The sequence below is a fragment of the Perca fluviatilis genome, chromosome 12 (genome assembly GCF_010015445.1).
Source record: "Perca fluviatilis chromosome 12, GENO_Pfluv_1.0, whole genome shotgun sequence".
Lineage (NCBI taxonomy): Eukaryota > Metazoa > Chordata > Actinopteri > Perciformes > Percidae > Perca > Perca fluviatilis.
The window spans coordinates 19,750,023-19,777,855 of record NC_053123.1 but is presented as its reverse complement, the minus strand read 5'-3'; the positions used below and the strand labels follow the sequence as shown (position 1 = coordinate 19,777,855).

The following is a 27,833-nucleotide window of genomic DNA, read 5'->3' as shown; positions in this document are numbered from 1 at the left end:
GGCTGCTCCAACTTTGGACTTAAGCATCTGGCATCGCAGGGTCATGGAAGATTTAGCGAAGAGTCTATCAAGTTCATTCAGAGAAGCTTTTACGTCGACGATGGCTTAATAAGCGTGTGTTCACCTGCTGAAGCCATACACCTGGTGGAAGAGTCGAGAGCCTTATGCAGAACAGGAAACCTCCGGCTACACAAGTTTGTGTCAAACGACAAAGAAGTGATTGCTGCAATACCACTTGCAGAACGCGCCCAAGCCAAAGATCTAGACATGGCTCTAGGAGATCTTCACATTGAACGCGCACTTGGAGTTCAGTGGTGCGTCGAAGCTGATGAATTCCAATTCAGGGTTGTAGTTAAGGAAAATCCACTGACAAGGAGAGGGGTTCTTTCAACTGTTGCTTCAGTCTATGATCCGCTGGGGTTTGTGGCTCCTTTCATACTAGTCGGCAAACAGATCCTTCAGATGTTATGCAGAGACAAAGTAGGCTGGGACGAAGATCTCCCAGAGCACATCCTGCCACAATGGGAGTCATGGCTCAAGGATTTGCCTCACCTCGCAGCCCTAAAGATTCCAAGAAGCTATCTTCCATCAAGCTTTGGCAAGGTTAGGCGTTATGAGCTTCACAACTTTTCAGACGCAAGTCTCAATGGATATGGTGCATGCTCATATCTTCGAGCTATAAGTGAAACGGGACAGATAAGTTGCTCACTTGTCATGGGAAAGGCAAGAGTAGCCCCTACCAAACAAACAACTATCCCAAGACTTGAATTGTCGTCAGCTGTGACTTCAGTCCGAAATGGTGACTTTGTTAAAAGGGAGCTTGAGATCGAAAACCTGCAAGAGTGTTTCTGGACAGACTCGAAGGTGGTCCTTGGCTATGTGAACAACGACGCCAAGAGATTTCACACCTTTGTAGCTAACCGGATCCAACGCATAAAATCAAGCACAAATCCTGAACAATGGCGACATGTCAGTTCCGAAAATAATCCAGCCGACTGCGCCTCAAGAGGACTGAGTGCAGTCCAGCTGAAAGAGTCGAACTGGCTGAAAGGACCCAACTTTCTTTGGCAGTCAAATCTTCCACCTGAAGAGCAAATGGTGGGAGAAGTAGAAGCGACCGATCCTGAGCTTCGCAAAACCCACGTCCACACAGTCAGGACAAAAGAAGTAAATACAATGGCAAACCACTTAATTAAATTTTCTGACTGGTCTAGAGCAGTGAGAGCCGTCGCCAGGCTCCAGAGATTTGTCAGAGAATTCAAGGGACTTCAAACAAGAACGAACGAAGCAACCAGTCTTGAAGAAAGAAGAGAAGCGGAAGTCTTCATTATCAAGCTGGTGCAGGAAGAAGCCTTCGCTGAAGACATTCACAAAATAAAATCTCAGAAAGTACATACCCTGAACAAGCGCAACAAGTTGCACCAGTTAAATGCATTCCTGGACAAGGAAAATGTCCTTAGGGTGGGAGGACGGCTATCCCAATCAGCCTTGCATCATGACGTAAAACATCCCGCAATACTTCCGAAAAAATCTCATGTGTCAGCCCTGCTCGTCAAACATCATCATGAGCGTGTTTATCACCAAGGAAGAGGCATGACTATGAACGAGTTGCGTGCGAACGGAATATGGATCTTGGGATGTGGAAATGTAGTCTCGTCACACATTTACAAATGTGTACAATGTAGGAGATACAGAAGAACTACAGAAGTTCAACAAATGGCGGATCTGCCAGAAGAGAGAACAGAGACCTCCCCTCCCTTTACTTACTGTGGTCTTGACTGTTTCGGCCCCTTCATCGTGAAGGAAGGAAGAAAGGAATTAAAACGATATGGATTGTTGTTTACCTGCTTATGTTCCAGAGCAGTGCATATTGAGACACTGGACGACTTGACAACAGACGCCTTCATAAATGCACTTCGAACATTTGTGGCTATCAGAGGTCCTGTACGCCAATTGAGATGCGACCAGGGAACAAATTTCATGGGTGCTAAGAGAGTGTTTTCTGAGTTGCTCAAGGGAATGGATCAGGAACGTCAGCGAGCGATCGGTTGTGAATTCGTAATGAACGTCCCATCAGCGAGTCATATGGGTGGAGTATGGGAGCGCCAAATTCGAACAATTCGGAGTATTCTGACTACCATGCTCGACAAGTCCGCAAGCAGACTTGACACCACAACTCTGAGGACCTTCCTTTACGAAACAATGGCTATAATCAACAGCAGGCCACTAAGTGTTGAACACCTTAACGATCCTACCGGTCCAGAACCTCTCACCCCCAACCACATACTAACCATGAAATCATCAATCATTCTGCCCCCGCCTGGACAGTTCTGCAAAGAAGACCTATATCTATGTAAAAGGTGGAAAAGAGTGCAGTTCCTAGCCAATGAATTCTGGCGAAGATGGAAACAGGAATACTTGCTAAACCTACAACAACGCCAGAAATGGCAAAGAACATCACGAAACTCACAAGTAGATGACATTGTGATTCTAAAAGATGACAGCTCACCAAGAAACGAGTGGAAGCTTGCCAGAGTTATAGAAGCTCATCCTAGTGCAGACGGCATGGTGCGAAAGCTGAAGCTACTAATCAGTGACACTACACTTGATAAGGGAAAACCACACACTAGATTAGTTTACCTTGAAAGGCCTATCCACAAGGTAGTTACCTTACTAGAGGCTAATTAAAATCACATACATAAGGTCACATCTATTCAGACCAAAATCATTTTATTGATTCTTACATAATATTTGGCAAAAGAAATCCCACATTTTAAGTTAATGAGTGATTTGGTGGGAGTGTAAGTGCTGTTAAATATGTGCTGTGTTTATGATGCATAATTAATGCAAAATTCATAGTAAATTTATAGTTTATATTCAGTCTCATACAGTAAATAAATAGGAAATGTGAAATGTAAAGGTTAAAATGAATGTGATGTAATAGTTAGATTTAAGTCCGTTGTGTTTTGTTTCTCTCGGAACTAAAGTTCTCTGTTTTGGTTTCCGCTGCTGCGGAATTTGTCAATGGACAAAAGGAAACCTAAGGTGTACGCACGGGCGCTCTGCTAATTAAGTTGGAGTTTCACTGTTGTCGGAGGTCAAAACGAACTGTGAAGGATTTTCCTAGGATTTAAGAACCTCTTTTCAGGACAAGCAGCCAACGAGGTATTTTATCTTATATGTGAAACTTTGTTTATATTCTCGCCAAGCGGAATTTGTACTTGTCTTCGGTAATGTATAATTAATTGGACGTGCTTACTGTGTTCATTCATGTAGTTCTCACGGCGTGATGTGGATGCATTAAGGACAGAAGAGCAAAGCAATAAACGCTCCCGTCAAGAACCAACCTGTGTCTGTGTTGTCGTGAAGAGAGCTACACAGAGACTACAGTCAAGTATAGTTTTATGTTCAATTATTCCAGTGGAGGACATCTCTGAGTGTGTGTTGCTCTGCTGTAAAGTAACAGTTCTTGTTCTTGTAATAGTGTCAAAGTCTCTTGTGATCAAAACAGTGAAGTACTCCAAAGTAGAAGCTGTTGACTCCTCTGGGGGAATGCATATGTAATCCACTGAGCAACAGCTCCTTTATTAGGTCAGGTTATTATGCTTCTTATAAGGATCAAACAGTATATGACATGTTCGGAAAGTACACTCAGCAGCAGGGTCACACTGTGTGGCTAAAGTGTTTTCAACACTATCCAGAGGAGCTTTTCCTGCAGTTGAACATGCATTTTAATTATTACTAATTAAATAATTTTTACGGTATATTTATTTTTATTTTCAACATGCTTTAAATGTACACTTAGCAGAATGGTCACACACCTTAGTTTGGAGCAGCTAAACAGCAGCTAACCACTTCCTTTCCCCTGCGCCTCCTCCACAAATACATGTAAAAGCTGATGTTGAAGTTTCAGTCTTTATCTGAAGGCCATTATGTTCAGCCTACACCAAGCAGCTCTGCTCTCCATTCAAGTATTAATTATGTGCCATGTCTCTGCAGGTACAGTGGACATTTGTTTGTTTGATTGTTTGTTTGAGATGCAAGCTTATAGATTCAATTACAGATTTCATTTTATATTGATTGATTGTTTCCCTCAATGTTAGAGATTCTTTCACAGACAGATGAGCACAGGGATATGCTGGTGTCCAGGGGAGACCCCGTCATCCTCACTTGCAACAGATCAAAGACAAATGCAACGCAAATCATCTGGACCAAAGGCAGATCTTTTTTTGCTCATCTAGTCTCAGACAATAAGACTGTTTCAAATTTCACCTCTCACAAAATAGACATAAACTTACCTTCAAAGCTGGATATTTCTAATGTTCAGCATGACGATGCAGGACTCTATAAATGTGATATAACTGACAGACAAGGTAGATGGACTATCAAGTGGAATTTAACGGTGTCTTCGGAACCTGAAGGTATGTAGGGCACAAAACAGGGCTAATCATCTATACATACCATAGTGTATTTTAAAGCTCAAATTGCATGCTGCTTAAATTAATTCACATCTGATTTTGCAGATACAAGCAAAGAAATCAGTCCATTGCGGTCTTTTCTATACATACTTACAGCTGTAACTGGATTGCTACTATCTGTCTTGACTTCAGCTGTCTGCCTCTACAGGTGAGTGATAGTTTTCATTTAGTGCTGTGTGTGCAAATTGTAGCTAATTGTCATTATAAAAGTGATATCTTGTATTTGCTTTATATTGAAACAGTTCAGACTAATTCATGTGCCTTTTCTTTATCTTTGCTGATAATGACTTCCTCCCCCCTCCCCCATTTGTCCGAAGTGCGGGCTAGTTGCTACAGTTGTTACACATTTATGTATTTTCTACTAAATATATGTTACACAGTATACTATTGTTTATCCACTTTTAATAAAAGAAAACTGTTTCCATTGCATCATGGTAATCTTAGATGATACTAATGGATTACTGGGGCATAGAGACCCTTTCCATGGCAGACATTTTGACTTGTCAAAGTAGGAAGCTAAGTTTAGTTAAGGATAGCTCTATTCCATCATGGCCCAGTAAGACATGTCAGTGACACACAATACCAGAGCCCTGGAGCTGGCTCACCTAAATGGAATTCAGCCATCATTAATGTTATTCATTTCACCTCTGCTTCTCCTTCTTCGACAAGTCAAAAGGTCTGCCGTGATAAGGGTCTATTGTTGCCACCATGACAAAAATGTTTTTTTATTTTTTATTTATAATTTTCTCCTTTTAACAAGATACTTTACAAGTTATACTATAACAATTCATTTCACTATTACATATTTTATAACTGCATGTCATATTATTCTGTCATTTTAAGAATATATCACATTATCTTGTTATGTTGCAAAGATTTGCTGTAAAAAAATCAACAAGAGATGCTTCTACTAGAAGATAGAAGATAAGAGACTTATCTCATTAAAACAAGATTTTTTTGCTGGTTATAAAAGTGTGTATGATGTAATATCAAAATCAGAAATGCTTTATTGTTCCCTGTGGGGGAAATTGGGTTTTGTTACATTTGCTCCATTCTAAAATAGAGATTGTTGCTGACATGAGAAAGAGATCCCGTCCAGTAAACAACATTTAGAGAATGTTGGAACTTGACAGTGCATTATTTAGCAGATAAATATACATGGGTCTTCACACAGGCTTCAAACAGGCTGCTTCCTTGACTGTTGGAATGGGAATATTTTAGCCATATGAAACAGATTTTAACCAAGAGATTGTTTTTCATCTTGACTACTTCTGAGCTGCATTGACTAGGTCAATGCAGCTTGATTGGCCTTCTGATCTGAGAAAATGAAAAGATGGAAAAAAAGGGAGACAAACTCACAGTGGGAGGAGATAAGAAATTAGAGAAAGAAATATGAGAGATGAAGAACAGAGTGAGAAAGATGAGACAGAATCAGAGAGAGGGACAGAAACAGAAACTAATGGAGAGAGGTAAAGCCAGAGAGACAGAATAGTAAAGGAGCAGATCTCAAATAAAAGCATCAATCTAATTATCAACTTTGTCTCATGTAATAATGTGTCTGAAACAATTGGAATGTTATGAGTGGTCTCATTACTGGTCAAAATGTTATCTCTGCAGAAAAAGCTGGACCCAGACCCCAAACCAGGACCAAGAAAGCAGGGCCCTGAGCTATGCCCAGTTTTCTGTTCAGTTTGGAAGAGAGGTTAGAAGAACTTTGTTGTTATATAATTATTTTGTTCTCATGTCTCACAAAGCATTTCTCAGCATTCTCTCCTTTTAAATGTTCATCTGCTCTTTTGTGTCTTGGATTTATAGTGAGTTTATTTCCACTTTCAGTCCATACAGGTGGCTCCACCTGCTCCATCCCAAAGTTGTGCAGAATACAAAATGCAGCCCAGACAGAGGGAGTCGGTTCATCTAGAGGCTCAATTCAATCCTGCCAAGCATGAAGTTCAGTATAAAGCTGAATAGGAAACAAAAGATGTGTTGAACAGAAGAGAGACGACACATTGATTGATGATGGCGACTGCCCCCCTTGGTGACCCATGTTAAAAAAACAACATTACAGCTGACACTTTTATCCAAAGCGACTTACAATTGCTATACTGTATATGTCAGAGGCCGCACACCTCTGGAGCAACTATGGGTAAAGTGTCTTGCTCAGGGACACATTGGTTGATGTATCGCAGTGGGAATAGAACCCAGATCTCCTACACCAAAGGCATGCGTCATATCCACTGCGCCATCACCACCCAATCTGAAAAAAAAAACACCGCAAAGGTGCCTTCTTGGAAGCCCCTATGGCAGATAAGACATGATAAAGTGACCTCTATGGTGGCCTTAAAATTGAGATAACAATGTGCAGCCGCCGTATGCTGGTGCCCTTTATATTTTTTCACCCCTGCCCCGCAGACAGCCTGAGTCCACCGCTGTCATGTTTATAACTTCTGTATTTTATAATTATTACTTACTATCTTATACATAGAGAACATATTTTATTTATGAGTTACATGGTTTGTTGTAACTCATCAGATTCTGTCTGGCCAAAGCAAACACTCACATCAGATATAGCCTTTTTTATTGCTTTATTTTGATAGCTGTTACCAAACATGAAGCTACCATAGTATTCAGACAGACAGGGTCACACATCTTCAGAGCTGTGACTCTGATGTATCAACGTTTTCAAGCCTTCAATTATGTGACACTAGAGGGCAAGATTAAAATTTGATTTCTAAATGAATGTATGGATCTTATAGCATACAGAGAAGTCACAGATTCAAAATACTTTACTATTGACCAAAGGCATACAGCAGTAAAGGTCAAATGTGTGTTTCTGTTTCTGATGGTCGTGTTCAGCTTACATGTTGATTATATTTGATTTGATGCTTTTTGGCTGATTTCTTTTGTGCTATGATAATATATGTAATGGTGTTAAGTGGCCAGCAGATGGTGATAAAGTTTGTTATAATAATGAATTCCCTCAGGATGCGGTTAAGACAGAGAAAATAGAGAAGCGTGCAGGATGGGTCAAAAGGACATGATAACAACTGAAATCACAGGCTGAATAAAAGCAGAAATTATATAAATAATGAGCACATTTGTATTTACACTGTATGTGTTAATGAGGGCAATTGTTTTTGAAATATCTTTCTAACAAATGTCAACTTTCCCTCTGTGGACAAAAGGCCAAGACAGGAAGAAAACTTGTACTTTTTATTCCACTGCATTTACAGCTAGTTTATTCTAATACTAAAATGTAATTAAATATCATTTAACATGGCTTTATAGATATTGTCACGCAAGTACAGGGGTGAAACGTAGGCTAACATTTACTGTATTTAAGTACAGCTTTGAGGTAGGCTACTTACACTTTCTTGAGTATTTCCATTTCATGCTAATTCATACTTCTACTTCACTACATCTTAGAGACAAATCCATTGTACTCCATTAAGCCCTATATTTATTTGACAGCTGTATAAATATAGTTAATACTTACTTTGGAGAACTGACGAGTTGAAGATTATACACACAAAATATCAACTTTATGCAAAAGTACTACATTTTAGAAATACTGAGGTCATGAGTCCAAAATCCCTCAGTCCATCCCTCGTGAGAAACTTTTTAATAAATTGGTGAAATGATTTGTATTGTTTAACAATATAGATTTGAAGAAAACTGAGGAAAGGGTTGATAATGCCTAACTGCAACACATGCAACTTTTGTTTTTTACTAGAAATTAAGTAACAACAAAAAAGGCTATATCTGAGGCCTGATTGCAGATCAGTCAGTTTCCCTCATGCCGTGGCAGTCAGAGACACTGTTCTTCAATAACACACCTCTCTTTGATTTACCCTCGGACCATCTGTTTACACTTTCTGGACAATGACGAACTGTTCAAACAGGGATTCTGTACCGCTGGGTTCCTACAGCAACCCATTCACAATGTTTGCCTTGTTTGAGAGCAATACGGATCTTGTACTAACCTGTTTATATGGTCAAGCTGTGTGCAGTGTCTTTGTTAGCTTATTTCTGTTTAACATCAATCTCAACCAAATTATTGTACATTTATTGAAAGTTTCCAAGAAAATTAAAATATCCTAATATGAATCCAACATATTATTTGCAATATAATTAGCGAATATAAATCATCCCACTGATGATAGGCTTACTGGCCCATAGGTAAGGTAGGCACTAAAATCCACAGATACAAGCTCGTTTTAAATGCAACAAAGGAAGGTTTAGAATTTCTAGAGCTGCATGTATGGATATGAAATTTGGCAAGAAGAAAAGTAAGATTTATAATTAAATATCGGTAAACCTCTTATATAAATTTTTGTTATGAGATCCCCCCTTACAATGGGAGGCATGAAAATCGTTTTTATCGTACTCTTCTGTGGTCTCATGTTGTATTATTGTAAATGTGTATTATTTATAGTATTACAAGTGTGTGGCTTCATTGTGGAGCTATATGTTTTCATCTGGCATAGGCCTACGTTTATGTTATGCTTGTACTATTTTTTTGTAATGTTGACAATTTGCAAACAAAGCATTAAAACTGTATTTAAAAACTGGTAACTTCATTGCAGTTTTTATCAAATTAACAATATAGCCTACATCAGGGATACAGCAATATAACATCCAGAAATCTGCCAACTATAGGCTTTGTGTGGGGAAAAAAATAAGTTAAGAGTTTAAATCGCTAATTTAAGTCTAAACGGTTATCAATTGCAACATTTGTCTAGAAAATAATTCGCGATTCCTTATTTTTGACCCTCTGAATTTACCGTTGGACACGCCCAGGCACGGGACGGGAGAGCAGAGCATCAACCATCCCCGAGCAGCTGCAGGGATATATGGATGTTTTGTAAGAGGAAAACTCGATCAATGGAATGGATGGATGCTTCTTTGTTCAACCATGGACACCGTGTTTCTCCAGAAGCAACACTATACTTTTATTGGCATTTACGTTGATTCTGAGCACAGTTATAGAAGGTAAGCCTAGGAAAACGGCTTCTTTCTCTCTTTTTTAAAAAATGTCTATATTTAGCCGTCTATGACAGCACGTTTTCCATTTCCTCGTAGAAATAAAAGTGAGGGTTGGCTACACAAATAGAATTTGTTTTTATTAAAATCACAATACAAGAAAATACGACAGAAGACAAATGTATTATTAATTATAAGCCTTTAATTTGCTCATAGCAAATAAGATTAATTACATTTTATTGACAGACATAGCCTACTAAAAGCTTTGACTATGTTCAAAACAGTGATATACATAGAAGAACCTTATATTGGACAATAACTGAATATGTGTTATCTGGCAACAAAGGATGACTGCAAAAAGTAATTTATTAAACCAAATAACTACAACGTGATCATGAGATGTAAGGTTAGGATTGGAGCAGTGTGGAGAGTGTAACGTGTGGATTGGTTGTAGTGAGTTTAAGTTTGGCAAACCGAAGTCATTTAATGCTCTTCAAAGACACGTGTTCAAACAAAGACCCTACTCCACTTCTCCCACCTGTTTTCTTTTTCCAATCTACACCTGTATGCAAATAATTCCCAAAAATGGGTGTTTACCCAATTTAAATTAAGTTTGAAAAGTAGCTGCACAAAACAAACCTCGATTCAACTTGTTGTTTTTAAAGATTAGGGGAATGTAAAAAAGAACATTAGGGGAACGTTCTCTAAAGGTTGCAACGTTAAGGGAACGTTAGGGGAACGTTCTCTAAAGGTTGCAACGTTAGGGGAATGGTAGGGGCATAGATATGTTCTATATCTATGGGTAGGGGAACATTCTCTAATGGTTGTAACATAAAAAACTAACGTTCCCGGAACGTTAAACCGACTTTCCATTACAACCAAAACCTAACCAAACCCAACCTTCAGGGAACGTTCCCAGAACATTCTGGGAACCAAAAATTGTTAGCGGGGTAGACACATGCGTACATTTAAAGGATTATAAGATGCCAAAACACTGCACATGTGGAAAGTGTAGGTGGCTCTAGAGAAGTATTAGCCATCAGAATATATCCATTAACCATAGATATAGAACCTATTCATGCCGATAACACCCAATTTAATCTCAAATTTTGTTTAATCTAACAGGTTAACCTGTTTTGTTTTAAAGTAACAGGTTAACCTGTTAATTTTGTTTAATCTAACAGGTTAATCAATTTTAGTAAAAATATTATTTTGTTTAAAATATATTAAAAATAACAGCCTACCACCTTGTGTTATTCATTGTGTTTTTATAAGATGTAGGAGCATCATTGTATGTTGTTTATGGTCTCATTTATATTATATTGTGCACTTATATTGTAGGTGGTGGGCGTGTTCATCACGGTTTGAGCAGAAGTGATAACATATTTGTTTGCGTCACCTGTTCACCTGGGTTTTTTGGGCTTTGACAGAGAGGGGGTGAGCCTGGGAGCGAACACTTTCTGCCGCACTAACCTTTATTTTGACTCTCAAAGTAACTTTACATATGGGTACTGCAGTGCTAGTTGTATTTTACGTGTGGAGGAATAAATCATTGTAATACAATCTTGAGCGTGTCACCGTGTGTTTATGCATCTCTCCGTGTTTAGTCCCTTGCGGCAGAACTTTGTTGGACCGCTTACAGCCGCAACATACGAATTATTTTCAAATAAAATTATTTTCTTTATAAAAACAAGATTTGGTCTTCAAAAAGTATTTTTCCAAAAATTAGTCTTGGAAGGGGGGGGGTCGTCTTATTATCAGGGTCGTCTTATATTTGGACCAATACGGTATTTACAGGCTATGCCCTGTTATACAAAGGCTGCACAGGTTTATTGACTGAAGCAACACAGAGACGTGATTCCAAAAATAAATATTTTATTGATAATTAAATGACTGAAGACTGGAAGTGCCTGAAAGGAGAAAATTCTCAATTTCCCTGAGTTTTGCTCAAGCCCTGTGTGACTGCTTCCATCCATGTGTGTTTTTACTTGTTTTGAACCTTCTGACTTAGGATCTGATTGTCTGATGAGATTTCATGCATCTTACAGCTCTGCAGGTGATTGGAGGGAACGTAACCGTTGTGCAAGGAGGGACCGCTATCTTATCCTGCAAACTCATCGACACCACGGAGACCCTATCCCAGATTTCATGGCAGAAGATTACCAGAGGAAATCCTGTGAACGTTAATTTCTTTGTCGTCTCGGAAGTAGATGGACCACAATTTGTCAATGGAGCTGATGATCGATTTAAATTTATTGGGAGCTTTGAAGAACACCTTGCATCTCTGCAGTTATCCAATGTCACATTAAGGGATGAAGGCACCTACATGTGTATCTTCACTTTGTTCCCCAGCGGAAATCACAAGACAGACATACCTCTAAACGTGCTTGGTATTATTTAAAAGAAATTGTCTGTTTGCATGTGAGAGAATTGTTCTTACCTTCATGCTTGCATGTTGACTTTTTTTTTTTATGTACTGTAACTCTCCTAGTGCCTCCGGTCTCAAGCCTGGAGGATAATCATCCTACTTTGGGAAATGAAGAGGTTTCCCTCGTCACTTGCATAGCTGCTGGTTCCAAGCCTCCTGCAGAGGTGAGGTGGCTCATGGATACTCTGGCAGAAACAGTGAGGGAAACCACCAGCTTCACCCACCATGCCAACGGTACGACTACCACAACCAGCTCGCTTTTTGGAGTAGCTTCCAAAGAAATCAAGGATCATTTGGTCCAGTGTGTCGTCACCAGTAAAGCCACGTCAAAAGAAGAAATCCTGTACTTCAACATACAGGTCTACTGTGAGTATACAAATACTTTCCTATATCACTTATGTTATTTATTAAAATCTCCATCATGAGTGATGTTAATTTAATTTTGTATTACGCCTGTGCATGGTTGCATGGTGCAAGAAGGCGCTGGTCTGTCTGTCTTGCTGCTTCCTGTCGCTCTGCATGGCTTATTTGTCTTTATGGTGTCTTATTGACTTCTCTCTGTACATTTATCCTTTTATGAATGTCTTTCTGTTTCCTGTTGCTCTGGTCTCCAAACATCTTGCTAAAGGACTACAGTTGAAAATTAGAGACCACCTCGTCAATCAGGTCTCGGTACGGTTGTTTGGTCTGCTTTTGGGGCACACCTGCCCAAACGAACTGCACCGGCGGGACAAACGAGCTCTAGCGCGATTCAACCAAACTAAATAAGGCAGGTGCGAAAGTGCCCTAAAAGAAGCCACAATGCTCGCATGATACTTGCCACCTGGGCTGAAAGAGGAAGTAAAGAGAGAGACCAGCAGTGAGTCCCAAATGTTATGGATAAGGATGAAGACTTCCTCGTTCACAGGCTGCATCACTGATGGATTTTAAAACTTATTTTTGCAAGTAAAGCCTTGATAAAAGTATATATACATTATAAATGCTGAACTTATACTTTATAAACCTTGTCATAAGTTATCATGCATGATAATAAACATGTATAGTTTAAATTAAGCCTTAGTAATATTTTCTTTAAAGGTCCCATGGCATGAAAATTTCACTTTATGAGGTTTTTTAACATTAATGAGTTCCCCCAGCCTGTCTATGGTCCCCCAGTGGCTAGAAATGGTGATAGGTGTAAACCGAGCCCTGGGTATCCTGCTCTGCCTTTGAGAAAATGAAAGCTCAGATGAGCCGTTTTGCTTGTTATGAGGTCATAACAAGCAAGTATACCTCCCCTTTCTCTGCTTTGCCCGCCCAGAGAATTTGGCCAACCCATGAGAGAGAGACATCATGGCTTTCAAACAAGAAAAGTGGCAGTTGGTCAAGGCCACACCCCCACCATCCACCTTGCCTCCCCCTCTCCCCTCCTCAATATCTACAGACACATAAATGGCACATACTAAGGAAAGCTCATTGTAGGACTGGCTCTAGTGGCTGTAGTTCTGCACCAAGGCTGAATTTTGGGAAAGAGACTTCAGATACAGTATTAGGGGACCACTGAGGTCTATATAAAAGCATCCAAAGAGCACCATGTCATGGGACCTTTAACAAAAAGATCCATTTGTGCTAAAAATGTGCACTGATTAGTACAAAACATGTTTCTTTTTCAGAAGAAGTCAGTCATTGGAGAAAAGCTCATGGACCGGATCAGTCTCATAACATGCATTCATGCTTGCAAAGCTACTCGCCATCTATAACACATCTGTAAAATTTGCAAGAATAATGTGCCATGTCACTCTTCATTTGAAAAGGTTACTATCAGGCATTGCAGTTTTTCTGAAGTGTATACTCTTGTATTGCTAGCGCACTATGACATGGCAGGTGTATTGCTCAGCACCCAAGGAGACAAAGTGCCAAGTGTGAAGTTGTTTAGATGAAAGGTTGTAGAGAAAGCTGCAAGCAGCAAACCGGAGGCCAAGCAAACGGCCCGATCCAAACAGGAATGTTTGAATGGGCACTGCAATAGTAATATATTATGGGCTGAGAACACCCATATTCTTTTGATAAACACAACCAGGGGAATCCTTTCCAATTCACCCAAGTGTGAAAATGCCTTAAAGGAACACACCGACTTATTGAGAATTTACCCGTAAACAAACTGGAACTGTACTCTCAGACAGGCTTGCTGCAAAGCAAATCATTCCGCCCAAGTACTATATTCTTCCGCCTGAGAATATAGTCTCCGGTTTGTTTACGGTTAGAAGATGGCTGTGTCTCATGTTACATTGTTTTTTGTACATGCTGTGACTCTACAAATCACAACATCTGTGGGGAAAATAATATATGCTCAGAAGTCCAGGAATGTAAAACAAAACATTTTTAGCAAACAGTATGGTGTAATTTGGTTGCCAAAGCATGGGAGTGGAAAAGGAAATAAAAAACCCAACCCAATAACAAATGTGCACTAACAGCTGTCTAGCATTTTAAATAGCAACAACAGTTTACGTTGCAAAAATAGAAGGCAAGGCAAGGCACATTTATTTATATAGCACATTTCAGCAACAGGGCAATTCAAAGTGCTTTACATAAAACACGAAAGAGCAGTTAGAATACAATTTAAAAACAATTTAAAAGACAAGAATAAATGTTACAGTGCAGTATAAGAATTTAAAGAACAGAGATAAAATACGCGAATAAAGCGCAGTTAAAACATTTAAACATTACCCATGATTGACAAAAACTTTATAGTATACTATTTCTTTTTCCGATGTGATCGTCACCACAAAGCTTAGTTCTTTTTTCAGCAAACCTTGCAACACCCGGTACAGCCCTGCAGACAAATCTTTTAATAGTAAAGAACTTGTTCTTAAACTATTTTATTTCTTCTGCAGTCTGTCTCTGAATAGTCTAGAGCCTCTAGAAGTCTACTGTGGCTAGTGGAATTTCCCCTCCTACTCATGACTGTAACAAACCCAAGCCTTCCTATCACAAAGCTGAGCCTGTACACTGTAATCAGGCCCTGCCATGAAAGAATCCCAGATACAGTTTCAACTGTCTGTTGTCAGTTATTAAAACCTGGCTGTGTAATGAATCTTGATTTACTGACTCTGTCGTAGTGCTGAGAAACAGAATCCTCTATTAAGTGAGCCTACAGCAATCTTTCAAATCCAGCTAGTTCAGTGTAAACATGACGACTCCAGCTATTGCCAGCTGTAATGTTTAAGGGACTTGTGAATTGTAGATATTTCTTAATTTGAGAAATACAGGCTTTAGATTTTTTTTTCTTTTCTATAAATGGATCTTGGATATACATTTAAAAAAAAAAAAAAAAAAAAAAAAGTAGATGCACCCAAGCTAGTTATTCCTGTAGCAACAGTTAAGAAATCAGTGGGTTCTTTAACACAGACTGTTCAAGACGCGACTGTTGCGCCTCGCTGTCTGTGTGAAGGCTACAAAGACAGAATGGGGGGACAGAGTTTTTGCGGCAACAGTGAAGGTATTCACAGAGTCACAGACGCTTGTGTGAAAGGGACCGCTGGCATGGCGGGATTACAATCTACAAGCAGGTCAATGGTCATGTCAGTGACAAAGCAGCATTATGTGTAGCCAAAGTTATCAATAACTTGTAGAAACATTGTGTGCAATAATCTGCTTGCTCTCTCCCTCTCTCAAACACATACACAATTGTGGTGGTGACAATTGTGCTACTACAATGCATAAAGTTGGTGGTTTTGGGTCTGGTCAGGGTTTACGTGGTTGATTAACGGTGAGGAATGGCTCACACCCACTAGACACAGATGCTGTTGTTGCACGTCATGCCTCTTTTGCTCCCGGAATGCCAGCAAATGCAAAAATCACCCACAAGGGTGGCATTATGCCGTCTTTGCCTGGTTCTGTGTGAATACGCAAAGCCGGCATAACCGCAGACCTTCATTTCGACACTATTGCGAAATATGTGCGTGAAAGGGGCTGGTAATGGGATTATTTTTGTGCCTTTAATTCCATCAGTACTTCTCAGGTATCAAACTAAAATCAATTGAACACTGTTTTTATGTAACTAGCTGCACTGACTGTTAGGGCACACAGGCACTGATTTGTCACTCAGACGTACTGCAAAAACTCATTAGCCAATGAGGACGCACCCCTGTAAGACCCGCCCACGCAATAGGTTTGTGCCAGAATTGCAAACAAAGAGTATGGAAGCGCAAACGAGAAAGCTGGGAGCGAACCGCAAACGTGATGGAGAGAACAAAAGACTGATCATTGAGAAAGAAGCACAGGGAACTGTAAAAAAAAAGGACATTATCAAATGAATACAAAACCAATAGTTTACGCCTACACAAATGTTTTGTTTGCAAGTTTTATGTTTTACCTTTTTGAGGTGACAATTGTTTTTGCTTGAGTTAGTGATTTTTGTTTGATACTTGAGAAGTTTTGCTTGGAATTAAAGGCACAAAAATAATTCCATAGTTCTTAGGTGTATTTATTTTATTTTGTTCCTACTTTATACTGCAACTGTATTTTTGTATGGCCTGGCTTATTTTCTCTCGTATTTAGCTTTTGGAGGTAGAATTTCTTTTTAAGGACTTTTAGAAGGTTTTAGAATACATTTTTATGATGCCATTCTTTTGTGTTGGTATTCGTATGTCTATATATCCAGTGGTTAAATTGGCTTTTGTAGGGAGGGGGAGCCCTTATTTACGGGGAATGGTCGTCATTGAAAATCGCGCCGTAAAATGACTTAATGTGTTTTTACACCAAAGGGGCACTTTTTCCAGTATTAATGTGTAAGGTAGGGTTGATTAGTTCAAACAAAGAGAAATACTTTACAATTCACTTACTTTATTATTATTTCTTACCTTTCATAGGCTAATGTTAACAGGCAGGCAACGGATTTCACCCTTGGAAAATGTATGAAATTGAACATGTTTGAAAATATTGGTTGGCAAATATGTAAACATCTTTTTAAACAAGAAAATTATGTTGATTTAAGAGAATCAGAAACCACTATTATAGCCTTTTTAACAGTGATTGGCTTGCCCAGCTTGTTAATAGCCAGTGTATGTTCATTTTAGCTTCCAGTTTGTTAGATGGCACCAACATTTGGTCTAATCATAACTGGCCTGGCAACCCAAATGCCAAGGTTTTGCTTACAGATTTGTGTGCTGACTTATGATGTGGGGGTCTGGGGGTCCTCCCCCAGAATTTTTTTTAGCATTAAACACTATATTTCCTGCATTTTGGTGAATTTCTATGCATCTACTTCTACCTTTTTCTGAATAAATATGCCTGAAATATCTTTATGTAAAGGGAAACATTACAATCCAAAAATAAAAACATAATGGAAAATATTGCAGTAAGGCTGTCAGGCATTCTGTATTGCATTCATCTATTTATTCTCCTTTATATCTGAGTCAGCACACATGTAGCTTAGGCCTAATTTATTCTTCCCTCTTTTGCATCTTTTGTTGGGGAAGTAACCTCTGTAAATGTGCATATGACAATTTTTCACCTCAGTGATACATTATTCATTTAATAAATCCCTGGACTGTAATATTTCAGATGTTTGAACAAGATTTCTGCTCATGTCCAAAACTTGAGTTGACTTGTGCACATTCAAAATATAACTCATCCCACCTGTGCTCTCTGAGATTTGGAGGAGTCGTGATATTTTGTGAAAATAAAGTTATAATAGGCTATTAGCCTATTATAAGAATAAAGAATAAAGTCACTATATTTCAGAAAATAATGTACCTGCACCGTAGTCTGCTGCGCATTACGTGATTGGTCTGCTGATACGGTAGATCTCAGACCGTCTGACAGACATGGAGCGCCGTTTGAGACGTTTAGGGAAGTGGCTGTACGCTGCTCTACATCGGAGGTGGAAACCCGAAACTTATAGCAGAAATGCACTGAGCACAAACGCGACACATTTGCCGCAGCATGTCGCCAGCAGAGCGCATCCATAAACCTGAAGCTGCCCAGCTTTTTACAGCAAGAATGGGCACAAAGCGACGTCCAGTTTCATATTTGTCAGTCAACTTTTCAAAATACATTTGGGGCTGAAGCCCCGGCAAAATGTTTGATGCTGAAGGAGACGGAGCTGAGCTCCGGCAGGGTGTATAGTGGACCTGAAGAGGCGGAGCTGCGCTCCGGTGCGCTCCTGCCCAATTTAACCTCTGTATATATCTAAAGAATGTGAACATTGGAATGTAAGAAACTGTAAGATACTGTAATGCTGGTAATTAAAGTAGATATGACAGAAATGGTAAATTAATTCTATTTCGATATGTATGTATGCATGTGTGTGCATGTGCTCGTATTTCATTCTATCCCTGCAAAAGTCATTGGTGATTACATCGTTATTTAACAAGATCACGTAACAAATAAGACCTCTGTAAAGTCTAAAATGCAACTTAAAAAGCATTTTTTAAGTTCTCAAATCTAAAATGACCTTGAAACTAATTGTAAGTTTTATAAATATGGTGTCCTAGAAAGCAAGGTAAAACTGTATCAACACAGACTGGACCCAAAAATGGGTGTCAAATATTATTCTGATATGTTATAATTCGTATTTCCCCGAGTTACAGCTCATTCTCTTGATTTCTTGCAGTCCCACCCACTGAAGTGAGGATCAGTGACAGCTCTGAAGGCTCATTTGAATGTGTGACTGAAGCCAACCCAAAGGCAGACTTTACCTGGACCAGGTACCCTACAGTATTTTAAAAAATATATATATTTTAATTACAAAATGTTTTCTTTTTACAACACTATAGTGAAGAATAACAAGACATGACAGAGCAGAACAAAAAAGAAAAAGTGCACATATTAATGTCAATCTGTACAGTGGAGACAAGTGGATTGAGGGTCAGAAATAGTCCATGGAATCAAAACCAAAAGTCATCAAAAGTGAGGTTGAGTAACGCCCAAGACAAAGGCTAGAAATCCTAACTATCCTGAAACTGAAATCTGAAACTGAAATCCTGGCAGATCAAAGTATCATGGAATACAATTAGTTGCCAGGTTGACAACTCTCCTCCTAATATGCTAAATAAAGGGAACCCCAAGATCTTAAGAAAATTGGGGTGGGCATTGGACAGAGTATACCAAATGTACTCATGGTATAGACAAGAAATGTCATTTAGCCATTTTTAAAGCAACGAGGGGAAACTAATTTCCACTCTCTCAGCATCACTGTTTTTGCTTTGACTATACTAAACATGAGGGCTTGTTGAAATGCTGGCCTAAGAGTAATTCCAATCCCAATATCACAGAGAGACTGTCAGGGATTAGCTATCTGCTGTACACGAAAAATGTCACACCAGAAACTCTTGAAGAAGATTCTGTTCAGTTTGGTCTTGGTAAAGTGCAGAGGATGAATGACTTTAAATTGAATGAGTTTAAATCTAGTATTGATAGAAAATGCTTTGATCATATGTAACCATTTTGCCCATAACTCATCCAAAATCTCCTCCAGTATCCTTAATCTGTGCCTCTTTACGTGCAGAGACGGAGTTGCCAGAGAAAAAAGACCAACACTGTGAAATTAAATGTTTGAAGGTAGGGATTCTAGTCATGAGTTCATTAAAGTTTTGTTGTTATCGAAGCAAGGTCGATAACTGCCTGACAAAATCTGCAGATATTGAAAAAAGTTAGGAGGGAGATTACGTTTTACCTAAAGTTGAATAATAAGTATAGATCCTAATAAACTTAAAACAAAAAGTAAGGACATTTGTGTTTGGTGGATTATTTCTCTGTGGTAACAATTCTTTTTGGCAATAAATCTTATACCGTTGGAAAGCCTGTTTAGTTCCCTTTCAAATGGTGCCCCAATTGTAAGGAACATGCATTTGTGGGATGAGCAGCGCTGAGTATGTGGGTTGCGCCCATGAAAGATTTGCCAAATCTTCTCTGCCAATGCCAAACAGCTTATTCTGCCATTGACTCATTTGGTGTTTGGTGGATTGGATGATTGAGGTTTGAAGAAACAAGACCTATTGGCAATTTAACAATTTATTCATTTAACAAACAGGAGCCTCAGTAGCGTGTGGAAGAACCATACACAGCCACAACAGCCTGGCCCCTCCTCCTCATGCTGGTCACACACTGCTGTGGGATGGCATCCCATTCTTTAACCAGCATTTGTTGCAAGTCAGCCAGCATGGTTGAGTTGGTTACTCCGGCACGAACAGCACGCCCAAGCTGATCCCACAAGTGTTGAATGGGGTTGAGGTCAGGACTGCTGGCAGGCCATTCCATCCTCTCCACTCCCACATTCTGGAGGTAGTCTCTGATAACCCCTGTGGGGGTGAGTGTTGTCCTCTTGGAGGATAGAGTTTGGTCCCAGACTGTGGAGATATGGGATGGCCACTGGTTGCAGAATCAGGCACCTGATTGTCAGCACCTGGGTGTACCAGAAGCTCAAAACAAGAGTCAATAGCAACAGCAAAGAAAAGCTGTTTGGCATTGTCCGAGACGATTTGGCAAATTTTTCATGGGCGCAACCCACATACTCAGCGCTGCTGCTCATCCCACAAATGCATGTTCCTTACAAATGGAGCACCATTTGAAAGGGAACTAAACAGGCTTTCCAACGGTATAAGATTTATTACCAAAAAGCATTATTACCACAGAGAAATAATCCACCAAACACAAATTTCCTTACTTTTTGTTTTTAGTAGACAGTTGCAGGTACTGCAGTTTGAATAAACCGGTTTCAGTGGAAACGTTAACAAACAATATTATGTTTATCTTTTGCCTTGAGGAATTGTTGTCCTTCTCACAAGCTTTGTACAATGGGGAAAGGCCAAAATTATTTGAATGATTTTAAATGCGTCTTCTGAAATAAAATTTTGCAGTTGCAGTGAACCACCATTTGTAAGCGTTCTGATATTACTATGATGAAAAGCGTTTGTAATTAATGCTCGTTAATTACTTGAAATTCTGTTTTAATGGCACTGAAAGTGAATTTTAAAATGTTTTTCTTTTTTTAAGATTATTTTTTGGGGCTTTTCCCTTTATTTGAAAGTGGATCGATATGAAAGGGGATTGAGATGGGGGATGACACGCAGCAAAGGGCAGCAGGTTGGATTCGAACCCTGCGCCGCTGCAGAACTCAGCCAACATGGGGCGAACGCTCTTACTTACTCTTAGCTTAGTCGGTGTGTGATTTGTTGGTGAATATGTGAATTATTACAGAACACACTAACATAATTTTTAACCCGCTGCCAGGCTTTGCTCTTCTATGTAGAGTTTGCATCTTCACCCTGTGTCAGCGTGGGTTTTCTCCAGGTTTTCCGGGTTCCTCCCACAGTGCAAAGACATGCAGGTTAAATGTTGACTCTAAATTGCCCGTAGCTTTTTGTGAATGGGACTTTACTTAGGTACTTGTGTACTTAAGTTCATTATACTTAGTTACATTCCACCACTGCTAATAGTGTTAATGCCATCATTAAATGACTAGCTTAAAGTCTTCAAACGTTGCCCCCACATTTTCTTCAAATCTTAGTTAAGATCATACAATTTCTAAATTCAATCGTAATTTTCAGACCTGACTGTACAGTGCTTCCTTTAGGATTTTTTTTTTTGGCAGTGGGGGCAGGTCCGAACACTGTATTTTTTGAGTTACTATATAGGCCAACTTTGATCTTGGAATCTAGGCTAAGCATTATGTAGCAAATAACAATACACCCACTATTAAGGACATTATCTTAATGCAGTGTAACTACTTCAGCATGTAAATAATGCACCTAAAATACAAACGTGAGCAAGGGCATTGAGCAATTGCTATCGAATCGCCAGCTACGTGCAATTTAGCTCGCAGGTGAAGAATACAAACAACAAAATCACCAGCTAACAATGAAGTGACAACATTACTTAAAGGACTTACAGTTCTCAAGGACGTACACACGCAATTTCAACTGGCTTATCATCCAGACAGCGTCTCTTTTTCCTTTCTCCCGTTTTCTGCTGGGTGATGCGCCTGTCCGCGCTATTCTCCGACATGCACTCTAACAATGCAGCCCTATTTCTGATACCGTGGGGGGCAGAAATGTTGCCGTGGGGGGCCGCCACAGTCAAATCAACATAGAGGAAACACTGCTGTATGTGTATTGTAACATTTCAGGATTGTAATGATGTTCATAAAACAATGAACTTAGAATAAGGATTTTGAGTCATTTCTGGCCACCCGGACATTGTAAGTCCATTATTCATTTTCTTTCAGGTCTGTTTTTGGTCTCCAACTCCTGAGGGAAATATTTGTGTGTTCAGTGTCCTCTGTTCATGTAATCTACATCCTGCTTGCATAAGGTGGGGTAATTATCTGGTTACACTCTTCCCATGTTTACTGTCTGACGCCAGTGCACTGCCTACTCATTGTCTCAGGAATGGAGCTGAACATTACCAGTTTGTATCATAGTGGGAATCATCTTAGTGTCCAACATTTCATAACTGTGAAGCTGACAATGGTAGCAAAAAGAATATTCCATAACATAATATGTTATACATTGCAGAGCAACCTCTAGAGCAGTCATTCCCAAACTGGGACTAGTGGTCCGTGAGTGTACTGCAGGTGGTCTGTGGAAAAGCAAAATAAAATATAAAATAATTTTTTAACATTCATTTTACCAGGAAATTACCATAACAATTAAGAATATGTATATTGATATAAAATTTTAATTAAATTGTGAAGTTATTGTGTGATTACTAAAATAGGCTAGTGGCGCTCGGCCCTAACCCTAAAATCGCCAAAGGTTTTGAAATTTTGACTATATCCAAGTGTTCTTATTACTGTATAGATTGAATACTCCATTGCTATGGAAATTATTGTTCAAATGAACCTGATTATGCCCTCAGGTGCTTGAGTAAATAAATAAATTAAATATGTGGCAGCCATTGTGTGCAGTAAACTTTCTTTTAACAGGCCTGTTGTACTGATGCGATGACCAGTTATAGTTTTAGTGCTAGTAGGCCTATTAAGCGGTGCGGATTAATTCAGTAGGACTGTGTGTAGACCTATTTTATTATGTGTATTATGAGGAGGTCCGTGATTATGAGGAGGCCTCAGCCTCTTGTCAGAGTAGACTGTGCAACACTACAGTTTCAGAGTATGACCTCTGACCTCAATGGCGTCTACCAGTGTGAAGCAAGTAACCCTTATCATCTAGGCCAACATGGACAAGAAGCTCTTAAAGTGCCCAAAAAATTTACAAGGGAAACTTAATCTGCCAATGAGATCATGTGATATGATTTAAATAACAAACTACTCCAGCACATCAGCCCCAGTAAAACTGTAAATTCTTGTTTACACACAACATATAAAATGCTATCTGGTGAGTCAGAAAAACAACACATCTATCCGTTAAGAGAACAAATGAATAATTAATTATTGAAATTCAACTTTTGGCACAACTCAACAGTTTGCAAAATTTGTCTGACCTGTGGTTGTCTTTATTTAGCTGTCCATTATCATGCTGTGTCTTGTTCGTCTGTTTCAGAGTTGGGCAGGCATGGCCTCAGTCTGCTGTCAGAGATGGTGCAACACTACGGTTTCAGAAAATGACCTCTGACCTCAATGGCCTCTACCAGTGTGAAGCAAGTAACCCTTATGGAAAAAAACATAGTCCCCTCTATGTGCATGTGGCTTCAGGTGAGGTCTCGTTGAATTTGGCTTTGGGTGTTTGTCAGATGTGTTGCTGTTTTTTAGTATGTTTTGCTGTTTTAGAATTTGAGTTTACTTTAGAAGTTGTTTGACTCTGTAATTTGTGTCTCATATTTAAGAAAAGAAAAAGATTGCAGCCAAATCATTTTTTGTAAAGCGTTAAACCTATGGAAGAAGCTCGGACATCCACGCCTGGAGTTGAATCCAAGAACGTAATTTATCAGGATTTCTCCCAGGACACACTAGAGAATTTATATCCAATTTGGTCGTGGGATGCCTTTGCATTCACCCAAGAGCTGAAAGACTAGCCTGCTTCGGCCTGTTGCCACTACAACCCAGAATGGTTAACTAAACGCAACGCTTAAAGCATGTCCAAACGTGAAATGTTCTGGTCATGGTCATCTCATGTGTCTGTTGCTTCTTCTTTATACCCAGGACCTGCTGGGAAATCCTGTCAAATCACATTTAGCGAGGGCTTTTTTGCATGGTGTTTGAATGCAATGTTAGTCAACTAAATGTAATGTGTAATATAAAACTAAATGCTATGAAACAGAGAAAAAATACATAAAATATGAAATACATTAAACACAGAACTTGCTTTCATTAGTAAATGATGAGAGGTCCTTTTCACAGCAGACATCTTGGCTTGTCATAGCAGGAAACGTGCGGCTGCACAGGTATAAGAACATTGAACTGCATGCATTCCATTTAGGTGAGCTAGTTCAAGGGTCCTGGTATCATGCATGCTTGCTTACTGCCCTGGCTTTCTGGTAAACTTGAGGTAACTGAGCTGTCGTTAATGAAATGTCTTTAACCTGTATTAGTAAATGAAAAAAGAAATGTGTGTAATGTCACTTGTGAATGGATAGTCAAATATTTGTAAGCATTTAAAGAATATATTAGAATGTGTAAGCACACCATGATCCTGAAGAGCCTGACTCCACTCTCAAAAACAGCTGTTGTAACTTAAGCCAGGTATTTTTCCTCTACAGTTTCCACCACTTTATAAAAACCCAGGACTCCTATCTGAGTTAAGGAGCTGAGACACAGCTCAGTCAAAAACGGAATAGGATAAGCTTTAAGGTGGGATTCATTGCAGAGTTGTACCTTATAAACTGGCAGTTTATATCTGTATTTCCTGTATTCTTTCTGTTCCTGTCTTCATACAGATGCCGGCATTGCTTGTTGGATCTTATTTGGTCTTTTGCTGATTGCCGTTGTTGCCGTTGTTGTTGCTTCGGTAGTTTGGTACTTTTACAAATCTGGGAGATTTACAAGGTACTGTGTACAGTAGTACTGCACAAGTGTAATTTATTGTACTGCTAAGTATAAAAACATCTACTGTATATACTATATAAATCTTTTGTTGTAGGTTAATAGGTAATTCATTATCCAGGACAAGAGAGGACACACGTGGGGAGAGGACAATGGTCCCAACAACTTCCAACTCACCTGAAGGGCCTCTAAGAGTAGAAGAGGAAGCAGCAGAGGTAGAGGAAACATTTATGATATTTGTTTTGTTACAGTGCATTGTGGCTCTTTTTTATTACCCTCAAAGTTGGATCTGTGTGCCTTAAAAAATATTTTTTTGTGTGAATGACTTAATATAAAGTACAACCTTAACTCTTTTTAGATTAATTTGGAATTAAGTTCTTGGTTTTAATAAAACATTTTGAATTGTCTGCCATAGGGATCTCTTTGACATGCATGGCAGCAACAAGCTGGACGACCGTTGGACTGCAGCTGGCTTACACACCCCGTGGCTAACGTGTCATTCCTCACTCAGCTGGTTAGTCAACAGTATAGGGTAATGTGTACTGCTAATAGCATTAACAATAATACTATAAAATGCTGTACAATAGAAGCAACAAAATGGTGAATGAAGTTTTCAAGCAAAACTGGAACCATCAAATGAATGAAAGAGAACGTTTTATTAACTGTCTAACACAGTCAGTGCCAACAACATTATCTATGTAGGATGTGGCTTGTGACTGTTTGCTTTATCATTAACAGCCACAGTGTAATTCTGTTTAACCACCAACAGCATTAACGGTTGATAAAAGCAGAGGACTATGAAGCATGTTTGCATACACACAATAAACTTCGTTACTGGCCAAGAAATTATTCATGAGAAATTTGAATAGAAAACTTGAGAATAAGCAATGAAAGCCTAAAAAACACACTTAAACTCAAGAGAAAAACTGCAACTTGACAAAATGCAGACAAATTAAAAAGCATTCTCCAACACATTTTTCTCCATTTGCTCAGGTTTTTATAATATATTCAAGCATTTGGAGAAATGGAGAAACACTGTTTTTCTATGAAAGTCTGTTAAGTGCAAATTATTACTTTGGTTGTTTTATTTATTATTTATTTGAATGTTACCACCAGATTCATCTTCAACAAGGTTTCCATGTTATGTTTCTTTTCATATTTTTTAGCTTTTATTCTATATTTCTCAAGTGTCATTCCGATTTCTCAGTTTTCCATTACATTTCGTCCTTGAATTATTTCATGAATTATTTCCTGACTGAAAATATATACAGTTGAAATCAGATATTTACATACACTTAAAAAAAAAACACAAAAACATTTATTTCTTTACTGTCATACATTAAATCAGAGTAAAGTGGGCCAAAATTCCAGCAAACTATTGTAGAAAGCTTGTGAAAGGATACCCAAAACGTTTGGCCCAAGTGAAACAGTTTTGGGGCAATTCTACCAAATACTAAGGAAGTGTATGTATACTTCTGACTTTGATGAAAGTGATAAAAAAAATATACATAAAAATTCTCCCTCGCTTGATTCTGACATTTAACAAATGCAAAAAATATGTTAATATGTATTTATCTATTTAAGTATAAGTTAAGTTTACTCTGATTTAATGTATGACAGTAAAGAAATAAATGTTTTTGTGTTTTTTTTTTTTTAAGTGTATGTAAATATCTGGTTTCAACTGTACATAACACACACACACACACAGTACTAGAGCTGACATCTCTGACAGCCAACTGGCAGCTACATCTTTCCTGAGAACCTCTACACACACAGTCTATATATGGTATAATAATGGCTGTTACCAAACATGTATGTAAGAAAAATACTGTCAGTGTTGTGTAGTGACAGTAGTGTAGTGTGTACAACAGAACATATGTTATTTGCCAAGCCCCCAACTGATTTTATTTATACCAGCACATAAACGTAAACCTCTTCCTTTATCAAGTTGGCGTCAGTATGCACAGTGCTCCGAAGGTACAATCACATAAAAATATCCCAGTCAGTGCTGTGAGCTGAACTTCTAAAACCCTAAGGGCCCTATCTTGCACCCAGCTCAGCGCAAAGCCCTACGCAAGTGTCTTTGCTAGTTTAAGACCGACACAGTTGTAAATTTCCTGTCCACGTCGTTTAAATAGCCAATGCACCTGTGCCCCTCTGTGCGCCCATCGGTGTGCTGGTCTTAAAGGGAGGTGTGTTCAGGTGCATTCTTGGCATATTGCTATCTTGAGGCAGGTTATTTTAACAGCGCATTAGTAAAATGCGCCTAGGCTTGTGCAACGGTGCGAGCACACTATGCTTTTTACACACAGCAGCACACAAACATGCAAAAAATAAAAAATTAATAAATAGTATTATGATATGATCTGCTTTTGCACTTTCACTTCATGCACGAGCAGATCAGTTTCTTCTCCTGAAAATCTCTCCTTCCTGCTTAGCAAATCCACCATCATAATAGCAATGTGCCAAGGTAAAAACACGCCTGGCTTTTAAAGGGAATGGGAGATGACATTCTGATTGGTTTATTGCATGTTACACCCAAACACACACCTATGATTAATTAAGACACTAAATACAACCCCTTTGAACCACGCGCCTGGTGCACGGACCCTCTTTTCTGCCGTTAAACTAGTAAAAATGGATTAGTACGCTCCTTAAACGCACCTGCGCCTGGTGCTTCGTGTCATGCGCTTAGATCATAAACATAGAGCCCTAAGAAGTTGGAATATTCTACTACTACTGCATGCTATAGTATCATATAAAGATAAAAATGCCACACAAAGAAATGTATGCTCTGTTTTGAAAATACCTTCCACAGCAATGTAAGTGCGTAATCAATTATCAAATGTAGTTCTTGATTTTGTAATAACAATGTTAGCAATGCAGGCATTTATCTTTCTGACATCAGTGTCTCTGCAGTTATGGGTAAACAAACCAGAAACTGACTAAACTCAAAGTCAAGTTCCAAGTTCAGTGAAGGTCAAAATGAAGTTGACTGCAGAAAAAGATTATTCCATAATTTAAA

General features: G+C 38.9%; 2 protein-coding genes across 4 annotated transcripts; both read left to right on the top strand.

Moving 5' to 3' along the window:
• Positions 1-3,824: 3,824 nt before the first annotated feature.
• LOC120569249 lies at positions 3,825-6,563 on the top strand. Its single transcript, XM_039817058.1, has 4 exons — positions 3,825-3,999; positions 4,611-4,626; positions 6,096-6,180; positions 6,315-6,563. Exons 1-4 carry the CDS (start codon positions 3,933-3,935, stop codon positions 6,447-6,449), a joined length of 303 nt encoding a protein of 100 aa, XP_039672992.1. The 5' UTR covers positions 3,825-3,932; the 3' UTR covers positions 6,450-6,563.
• A 2,706-nt stretch (positions 6,564-9,269) lies between these two features.
• Positions 9,270-26,155, top strand: si:ch211-214p13.3 (poliovirus receptor homolog). Of its 3 annotated transcripts, none has more exons than XM_039817911.1 (8): positions 9,270-9,470; positions 11,510-11,851; positions 11,953-12,255; positions 18,485-18,578; positions 23,370-23,521; positions 24,703-24,811; positions 24,906-25,023; positions 25,224-26,155. In XM_039817911.1, the coding sequence occupies exons 1-8, from the start codon at positions 9,368-9,370 to the stop codon at positions 25,233-25,235; spliced, it is 1,233 nt and encodes a 410-aa protein (XP_039673845.1). In that variant the 5' UTR covers positions 9,270-9,367; the 3' UTR covers positions 25,236-26,155. The 3 variants fall into 3 exon arrangements, 2 of the variants coding, with proteins under 2 accessions (XP_039673845.1, XP_039673846.1); XM_039817912.1 differs by having other exon boundaries at positions 9,271-9,470; positions 24,930-25,023; XR_005640980.1 differs by lacking the exons at positions 24,906-25,023; positions 25,224-26,155 and adding an exon at positions 24,526-24,616 and having other exon boundaries at positions 24,703-24,813.
• The last annotated feature ends 1,678 nt before the right edge of the window (positions 26,156-27,833 follow it).

Excerpts from the sequence above, each read along its gene's own strand:
- LOC120569249 (XM_039817058.1), top strand. The coding sequence starts at position 3,933 with ATGTTCAGCCTACACCAAGCAGCTCTGCTCTCCATTCAAGTATTAATT. Across the intron at positions 6,181-6,314 it reads CTGTTCAGTTTGGAAGAGAG|TCCATACAGGTGGCTCCACC; the intron begins GTTAGAAGAACT and ends TTCCACTTTCAG.
- si:ch211-214p13.3 (XM_039817911.1), top strand. The coding sequence starts at position 9,368 with ATGGATGGATGCTTCTTTGTTCAACCATGGACACCGTGTTTCTCCAGA. Across the intron at positions 9,471-11,509 it reads TCTGAGCACAGTTATAGAAG|CTCTGCAGGTGATTGGAGGG; the intron begins GTAAGCCTAGGA and ends TGCATCTTACAG. Across the intron at positions 23,522-24,702 it reads CTATGTGCATGTGGCTTCAG|ATGCCGGCATTGCTTGTTGG; the intron begins GTGAGGTCTCGT and ends GTCTTCATACAG.